Source organism: Phaeoacremonium minimum, assembly GCF_000392275.1.
Source record: "Phaeoacremonium minimum UCRPA7 unplaced genomic scaffold PA7_03_scaffold_620, whole genome shotgun sequence".
NCBI lineage: Eukaryota > Fungi > Ascomycota > Sordariomycetes > Togniniales > Togniniaceae > Phaeoacremonium > Phaeoacremonium minimum.
In genome coordinates, this window is record NW_006921522.1 from 44,695 (window position 1) to 54,399 (window position 9,705).

The 9,705-nt window shown below is 50.0% G+C and overlaps 1 protein-coding gene across 1 annotated transcript; it reads left to right on the top strand.

Moving 5' to 3' along the window:
• Positions 1–7,201: 7,201 nt before the first annotated feature.
• UCRPA7_8921 (putative leukotriene a-4 hydrolase protein) lies at positions 7,202–9,393 on the top strand (the record flags this gene model as incomplete). The annotated part of the gene is made up of 6 exons (XM_007921426.1): positions 7,202–7,997; positions 8,053–8,084; positions 8,229–8,332; positions 8,389–8,495; positions 8,548–8,942; positions 8,992–9,393. 6 exons carry the CDS (start codon positions 7,202–7,204, stop codon positions 9,391–9,393), a joined length of 1,836 nt encoding a protein of 611 aa, XP_007919617.1.
• Positions 9,394–9,705: the final 312 nt, after the last annotated feature.

Genomic DNA, 9,705 nt, shown 5'->3' on the forward strand with positions numbered 1-9,705 from the left:
GGTATGAGCACTGAGGAGAACAAATGTGGGTGATTGTGAGCCCATTACAACCACTACCTGAGACCTCTTGACCCATTTCTTTGCGTGCATTTTCATCCTGTCTCCTGTCAACACGGCGATGCCGGCAGAAGGCCCGCTTGAAACGCACGGCCCCCAGTGCGATTGCATGAATGATCTTTACAAGGTGATGTCTTCTAGGCAGGCTCTTTCAGCATCATAAGGGATTTCTGTGCCACCTCTGTGGCGAAAATGACGACTGTACATACAATGCCACGGTGAGGAACGTGAAGCATATTCCATCACTGCCTATTCTCGGTGTGGTGAGGTCTCGGGAACTGAACAACCATTCAAGGTTGAACAAGGCACATTCGATGGTCTTACAGAAGCCGTGTCGAGTTTACCCACAAAGGAATATTGGAGTTGCGATTGCGCAGGTGGTAGCAGCGTTAAAGCGGCTTCCCGTCCTGACGTGACTGGTCCTTTGGCCGGGGCATCCATGAAGCGCATGATACTGGGGCATCTTGTACAGAACCCTTGATAGCATGGCAAACCATATCATAGAGGTGATCATTGAATCGACAATCTGGACTATCACTCTTTGGGTAGTCATCGACCTCAAACCCTGACCTTATTCAAGGCGATCAAGCGGTGCCCACCTTGACATCCCGCGGAGAGCGAGCTTCAGTAATCTTGCCCTGAATCTCGCCTTGTCTCTCTGCCTGCTTAGGGTCTGGACTGGCTGGGGCTCAGCGACCATACACAATCCCTCCACGATTTGATCCTCTCGCCGAGGCGAGATGGAAAGGTGGAAGCGGGCAGTGGGACCATGCTCAAATTGTCAATATCGCCGCGGCAAGGTCAGTGCGCGCGTACCGGCTAAATCGCGCTGAGGTTTTCTGAAAAGCCTCGTATGCAGCTACACTACGGCGGTGCTCAAAGAAGTAAGGCGTCATACAGTGAGACTGTAAACTCTACTGCGGATGAGGAAGAGGATAAAAGAAACAAAATCGTCAGTGCGGAAGTATGGTCACCCTTGCACAAGCTTCATCTCGATTACAATTATTAGCTTGATTTAGATATCGTGGTACTGACCGCCTGATAGCCCGTTGGCGGCATATCATATAGTACAGTTTCGCGCTATTCTAAGCTGGTCTCATCAAGTTGAGACTGCAGAAAAGCTGGATTAAGAAGGCTGCTCGAGAAGGGCTCCAAGTCTGACACAATCCAGCAACGTGGGAAATGGCCGAAATGATCACCATTCGGCCGGGTACACTGTGGGGATCCTCCCACGCGTCCCTTGTCAAACCACCAGGGCCCATGACCGGAATGTTCGCCGGTGCGTCTGGGCAGGCCTAATCCCAGCAAAATCGGGGCGATGAAAGCAGAGTTCCCTCACCTAGAATCCTCCTCGCCAGTGCCGACGCAGTTTCCTTGCCAAAATTGCAGCTCGGTTATGGCTCTGCCAGCCATCTAAATTCTCAAACAAACTAATCAAGGGCATACTTCCCGGTCACCAAGCTTATCTGGATACCTAACCCTCACTATCTTGAAGCTCGTCCAGAGTCTAGGAAGTCCCCGGGACATTGATGCTTGTTGGCAGGAATACAGTGATACAGTGGTTCCACAGTTGATCGGCATTCGCAGCCAGGTTGACAGCCTGCCCGACGTTCCAGCGTAACAATATCATCTTGACGGCTTTGACGTCTCTAACTGCCGGGTAGATGTCACTCGAGCAAGAGTTATGGAGAGCCTTGAAGCGATCTTGGATGTTAGCGTGACTGAAGTTCTAAGAATACCACTTCAGTGTCATATGCTGGATACTGAGTGACATGTTGGCAAGAAACTCATCCATTTAGACAGCACGGCATTTTATTTTGGTATTTCAGTCCGGCCCCGTCTTGTTTCTGAGAATTGGTTTATTTTTGGGCAACATTAGCCTACGGAAAATTCATCTGATGTTAGTGAAAGTGGAGGAAACTAGAGAACATTGTACATGAGAAAATGTTCCGTACGCCAATGCAATGTAGTCTCTCGTGCATCTGTAGGGGCTCTACTTGGAACTTGAACAGTGCCACAGAGCTTGATTTCAGCAGCCGACTAACCCCCTTTTCACCAGCTTCTTGCTCAAACTTAAGATATCGCTCAGACCAAAACGCACGGCGATCAATCGAGGGTGTCTACCAGGTTATGGTAACCTCATGTTGCTTTTATTGAATACTGCAGCTAAGCCCCCACCTCATGGCGACAACAGCGTTGCAGTTGACACCAGCTAGCGTTATCTCCAAACCACATCCGGCGCTCTCGCAAGAGTGGTTCACTCTTGTGCCTTCATGAGCAACAACGGTGCAGTTTGGTGGGCCAGGAGAGATCTCACCGCAACTTCCCTTGCCGTTGTGATATACCGATGATTTAAGGTAGTTGACAGGAGGAGATCGCATAGGGCGGTTGCAACGCTGGGGGCTGTCAATATCACCCTTCGCTTACAGATGATGGCACTCACCTGGTTGCTTCTCAACACAACTCTGTCTCAGATTAAAGTGAAACTAAGATATGCTTGATGACGTCCAGACGACTCTATCACAAGATCAAATCACAAAGCACGTTGACCAATCCCTAGAAACATTTAGATTGCTTCAACTCCTGAATACACGTACGCAATCAGTTGCAAGGAGAGTCTCGAACACCCCCAGATCCTGGTAATCTCAACGTCTGGTAGCGAGATGATAAACGCCCGAGAACAGCCCCGGGGAAACAAGCTTCATTCTTTTGCTGATAGAGGATCATGATCAAGTATCTGCTTCGATCAGTGAGGTTCTCATGGGCCACGCTCAGATTAGCTTTCCAATGCACAGGGCACTTGAGCAGTGGAGTTAGGCGGTGATCTAATGCCAGAGAAGGGAACTCGAGGAGCACGGGGCGCTACACTAACTAATGACGCCCGGACGGGCAGGCTCGTTGCATAATTAATGACATGCATTGTACATGCACCGTACGGGCCTCATATTCCACAGTTTAGAATACCTTAATTTCAACATATCCACACATGATTCTTCTTTGGCATCTACACCAGCACTTTTCGAGACCGCTTTGATAGATTCTTGAGCAGTTGCTCCTGTATACTGCGCTACCCACAACCCCGCCTCCCCTCCATCACGGAAGGGCGAGGGGTAGATCTTTCAACCATCTTTGAAAAGCCGCGATCTCCCCGACGACCCTCAGGGGTTTAGGCTATATTTTATGGAATATGACAGGGACCCTTGTACTTCCAGGAGCTCCCCGGCTGTCCCGTACCCTGTCGAAAGCTCTTGAAGCTTGGCCACAAGAATCTATTGGCTCAGCCGCTGAAACCAGGCACAAGGCCGGGAAGCTTCCCCAAGCTTCTTCTGTTTAAACGAAACGACGAGTCGGTCCCAACAGTCAAATGCATCGTGGCCCCCAATGCAGCTAAAAAAAAATCTGATACGGAGTACTGGGAATTGACAGAGTAGAGAGTAGACACAGGAAGCTTGACATCATCACAAGCAGTCTAGACCTTTCAATAGACAGCTAGTACGTCCACAGAGTTAAGTAGCGTTTAGAGCCTCTGGACCACGGAATACACAGATGGCTAGTCCTGAGCACACAATATCTCGAGACAAAAGGATGCGGGGAAGAGAGCGAGCATCCCCAACGGCATCCAAGTTCCGCATTGAAATCCTTGATTGGTCAATTCAGGCATGGGTTGGGTTGCTTTTGTAAAAATACCCTTATTCCCTCTACCGCCCACCCGCCTAATGAAGCGTCCGTGGTGTCCTAGCAATCACCAGCCCGTAGATCGCTGCTGCAGGTAGGTTTGTGTTGAACTTGCAGAGTCAGTGCCCACGGGCCATGCACAGCGATATCGCGATGTGACGGGAGGATCACAGCACACAGCACACATCACGCAGCACGCACAGTAGCAGCGGCAGCGGAAGGGGAGGTAATGCAAGCACTTTAAAGCCTCGCACGTCCAGGGCTGTCTTGGCAAAATGTATTTACACCGTCACAACCGAACGAGATCGTACGATTCTGATGAAGAGAGCCCACTTGCTTTTGCTCTTTATCCATATCGCCGGTGGGAACTACAGGGAGCATGGTGTTCCTGAGTTCCTGTGGGCCGGATCATGTCTCCGAATCTCTGTTGCGATACAGGACGCCACGATAATCAGACTGTATCATCGATCTCAACTTGATTGGTATCTCGGTCTTCCGCTTGCAACAAGCCTGTGGCTATTCCGTTTGGTAATTGTTACCAACCTCCGACTTGAAGGCGTACTGCGTACTGGGACCAGGGCTTAAGGAGATGAGAAAGGCTCCGCTCTCCACGCGAGACCTTCAAAAATTGCTTCTACCAGGCCATGAGCGGCCCCGCTGTACAGGGTCATGTTGCTGTCTAGCTGCGACAGCTAGTGCTAAATGTCGAGACTTGAGCGTCTTCTGGAAAACCTGTTAAGGTTAAATTATTTCGGCCAGCCGCCGCAGCTAGAGCTCCTTCGAGAATGGCTTTGCGAGTGCTGCGTGGTGGTTCGTGCGGTGCGGAGCTGTTCGGAGGAGCGCGTGGGAACAGTGTCAGTGGTCGGCTCCGTCCAGCTTCGCCTCCGCCGAATCTGCACCAAAGATAAGTCATATGGTGCTGGACTTGGACTAAATCCAGAGCAAGGCACAGCTGAGTGACGGATTGTGAACCATTGTCTCAACGGTATCAACTGTCCCCATGTCAGGCCTTCAAGCCTAGGGCATGGTGTAGGATCCCACAGGGATGTAATACAGTAATAAGCAGGTTCTCCCGCCAAACATCTGGGAAATTGATGCTTCTAGACTGTCACATTCATTGCTTCTAGCCATGTCGCGCCTGCAACCACTTAAGCAGCGTGGGTGAGCAAATGCCAGTCCCACTCCTCCAGAGGTCGAGCAGAATGCTTCGCTTCGATGCGGGAGCCCAGTCTACTGCATGGGCGTCAGGGGCATGTAACAAGCTATTTCTGCCTGGTGGGATGGGCTACTTGTAGGGCGGGAATACCTGCAATGACGCGAACAGGGCTTTTGGTGGGTGAAATCGCGGACGTAGTGCTCGAATCGTCACCTCGCTCCGGTGTGACGAAATTGTAAGAAGAAATCTACGCAGTTTTTAATGAAAGTCCGGACATCGTCTATAACAAATCCGAGAACCCGGGGCAGGCAGAAGAAAGCTGGAATATGAGAGCTGACAGCTACCCATGCGTTGTCAGGGGTAGACAAGGGCTTGGTCCATGGCTACGGTTCCGGTAGGCTCTTCATGGTGAGCGTGAGATAAGGACTAATGTTTGCGTCGTTTGCATGATGACACTTTCTCCTCAAAATGAATAGTAATTCGAAGAGATTGTCGCAGACGAGCCAAAGTCTAGAGCGTCGTTTCATAACGAACTCTGGCGATGTGCCTAGATAGACACTTTCAAGCATGCATGAAGCAACTATTCCGTTTCTATAGGTGCAGCTTCGATCATATAATAAGAGAGCTTTGTTATAGCTGTCAACGGGTCAGCCATGGGCATCGGCTCCTTCAATTTCAAAGGTTGTTGCGCGGGGTTCGCAGGCAAAGAGCAATCAGTTGCCAGCTGGTCATAGATGTGGGGTTCAACGGTGAACGGGCATATTAAGACGGCTGATATAGAGCAGCTTCATGAGATCCCTGGTGTTTTCCCGTCGGGAAGGGCTCGAGATGTGCTTTATCTCCAGAAATTGAAAGCTCCAGCGACCTTACCCGTTCTACGTCTCAATACCATGCAAGTCTGCTTCACCAGAGCAGTCACTTAATTACCGGCTTTGTCGAGCTGCTGTCTTCGGCCTAAGTGCGCTGCCTTCACGGACGGGATCATCGCGCTCGACAAAGTGACAACAGCAGCATGGCAACCATCACATAGAGGTCTGTGAGGACGCTTTACCCGAAAGCCCCCTCTATGCTAGCGAGGGAAAGCCATCCGCCTCCATCCCCTATGACGGGCATCTTGGGAGAAAACGCCACGTTCTTAGGCGCGCAGCAAGCTGACCTTTGGGGACCAGAATAAAACAAAAATAGCAGCCGCAATGACACGAGCTGAAGTCGCAAGCCGCGAGGATCGTCAACAGGCTGTAATATTTAGACTAGTCACAGTGATTGGCGTCGTTGATGAGCTCGTGTTCACGGCGGCCTAAGCTCCAGTGTGAGAGGCTTTGCTCCAGGTCATGGATACAAGACGTTCTGGATAGTCTCCTTGCCCAGTTTTCTGCTGTTTCGCGTATGCAGACAAACGACCGGGGTATCCTGCGATGGAGTTCGTCTCATACCCTGAGACTGGGCAACCTGAAGCACACCAAACAAGGCCAGATCCCTAGGAGACTTTTCGTCCCATTTTGCCCTTCGTTTCTCTCAAGTTTGCTCGCGTACAACTTCTCCACCAACATGAAGCTTTGCCCGGTTGGAGTCTGTTGTTCGGACGGACCCTGAGGATGGCGCACTTCACGGTAGCTGTTTCAGCATGTTCAAGATCTTTTTAAGGTCTGCCTGTCCCACTTTAGCTCCGGCAGTGCCTGGCGATCAGCGGCCGTGTGTCCGCTTGGTCACTGGCAAAATGAGCGGGAGATGTGCTGAGGTGCGAAGTTGAAACATGTTCCGTGTCTCGATGTATGTGTGCCCCTCACAAGTGCTCAGCGGAGCTTAACGACACCTTGACACCCGAACGCCCCAAAGGGACAATTATTACACCTTGCACTAGGAGAGAATGCTACGTTCTCGTCTCTCCTGGCAAGCAGCAAGGAGCTTGATTCCGAACAACTCTTGGCCACATCTAGAAAAGGCCGCTCTTCAATATGGTTATTGGTTTGACTAGCTATGAAAATAAGCCTATAATGTAAAGACTTTTAGGTGGTGTAAATGAGTTGAGCCGCGACCTAATGTAGCTCCAATTATGACGCTGGAGGTGCACATCCAAATGCTTTACCGCCTTCCTTTCCAGGACGGCCGGCTGCCGCCCTAGCAACTGCTAGCCTATCACAGACGACGCAACGGATTCAAGCTTCATCACACGACATCACAGCTTTGCCTTACGCCGACTCTATGCGTGGCTTCTCTATTCTCAAGAGGATCACGACCCTCAAGCCAAGCCATTTTCTTGCTGCTCCTCCAAAATCTGTGACATTGCAATTGCGATTCTTCTACGTCCCCAACATGACACGCCGCGACCCAAGCACGGCATCCAACTATGATGCCTGGAGGACGAAGCATACCACGGCCACCTTTAGAATTGACTTCAAAGACCAGTGTCTACGAGGCTCGGTGTCCCTAGAACTAGAGTCCCAAACGGAGAAAGAAAGCAAGGAGATCGTTTTGGATTCCAGCTTCGTTGCCGTATCATCAATCAAGGTTGACTCGGTCGATTCGAAATGGGAGGTAAAGGATCGTGCAGAGCCCCTGGGTTCTCCCGTCCACATCTCTATACCATCCGGAGTGAGCAAGGGGGCCACTATCAAGGTGGATATTGAGCTCGAGACCACGAACAAGTGTACAGCGTTACAGTGGCTCACACCGGCCCAAACATCAAACAAGAAAGCTCCTTTCATGTTCTCTCAGGCGCAGGCCATTCATGCCCGCTCCCTCTTTCCCTGCCAGGACACTCCGGATGTCAAGTCTACATACTCCTTCCGCATCACATCTCCGTACGTGGTCGTCGCCAGTGGTGTCTCGAGCGGCGAGCCTGAACAGCAGGGAGAAGAGAAACTCTACTCCTTCGAGCAGAAAGTGCCCATTCCATCCTACCTGTTTGCTCTCGCATCAGGTGATTTGGCATTTGCACGAATTGGACCGAATTCCGTTGTCGCAACCGGACCGGATGAGGTGAAAGCTTGCCAATGGGAATTGGAGAGGGATATGGGCAAGTTCCTAGATGTCGCTGAAAACATCATCTTCCCTTATAAATGGGGCGAGTACAATGTGCTCGTACTACCCCCAAGCTTTCCATATGGAGGTAGGTCTCATGTTAACGCTTGCTCAGGCTATCGAGCATGCTAATAGGTATCTAGGGATGGAAAACCCCATCTTCACTTTCGCAACTGTGAGTGATTTCGGCCCTTTTCAAAATATACATCGGCCCACACGTCAGCATTTTAAGGAGCATCTATGATAGTTCGCTCTTCTTGTTCATCTTTTTTTCTCTCAAGTCTTCTCTTTCACCCGTATATGCTAACTCTTTTGAAAGCCTACAATCATTTCCGGAGACCGTGAAAATGTTGATGTCATCGCCCATGAGCTGAGCCACAGCTGGAGCGGAAACCTGGTGACAAGTGGTAGTTGGGAGCATTAGTACGTGTGCCCACTAGACTTGAAATTTTGTCTGTTGCTAACGTGTCACCGCATAGCTGGCTGAACGAAGGATGGACCATGTATCTAGAGCGACGGATTATCGCAGCTGTTCATGGAGATGCTCACTTCGACTTTTCAGCCGTTATTGGCTGGAAGCATCTTGGTCAGTTGTTCCATGCGTCCACGATTTCCCATTATGCTGATAAGATGATCAGAGGATGCCGTGAAGGAATATGGTGCAGACCACAGGTTCACTCAGCTGCTGATTGATCATACGGGAATAGACCCCGATGATGCCTTTAGCACCATTCCGTACGAAAAGGGGTTTCATATGGTCTGGTACCTAGACCGGCTTGTTGGACGAGAAAATTTCAACAAGTTCATCCCTCATTACTTCACAAAGTTCACAAACAAGTCTCTTGACTCATACGAGTTCAAAGACACGTTTCTGAGCTTCTTCAGTGGACCCGAATATGCAGCTTTGAAGGAGAAAATTGATGGCATTGATTGGGACGCCCGATTTTATGGCCGCGGTCTCCCACCGAAGCCTGAGTTTGACACTAGTCTGATAGATATTTGCTACAAGCTAGCAGAGCAATGGAAGGATAAGGTAAGCTGAGCAGTCGTGTATCAAGGTCATCGCAACTAACTTGCTACAGAGCTTTGTCCCTAAATCTGGGGATGTTGAGGGCTGGAGTGCCAATCAGAAGCTCGTTTTACTTGGTGAAATTCAGGACTTTGATGAGCCACTCACCGTAGAACAAGCTCGTCAACTTGGGGAGATATATGGCTTGTTTTCTACGCAAAATGTGGAGCTGAAATCGGCATACTATCAGATTACCCTCAGATCCAAGGACGAGAGCACCTACCAAGGCGTAGCGGACCTGCTAGGCTCGGTAGGACGGATGAAGTTTGTCAGACCTCTCTTCAGGGGCCTAAACAAGGTCGACAGGCCGCTGGCTCTTAAGACATTCGAGAAGAATAAGGACTTTTACCATCCAATCTGCTTTGCTATGGTGGAGAAGGACCTTGGACTCTCAAAGGACGCTAAGAAGGCGTAAGGACATCTGAGCATTTGAGCCTTCTTGCTGGGATATGTAACATGATGTAGTATTGACCGTGTAGGCCACGATGGTTTCAATATAAATAATTGGAACCCACACAAAGTTTTTTGGTATTTTAGCATTGTAGGTGCTTCCTTGACATCGACACGCATTGTGAACTAATCGCGTAGTATGTAAATGGATAATCCCTCAGTCGGGAAGACCTTATGACTACGCTCCCTTAAGCTTGCCATGATGTGTTTTGACCTTCCCCTTTCCTAACACGAAGCTTTTACATCAACCTTCCCCACAATATATTGACAGACTTAA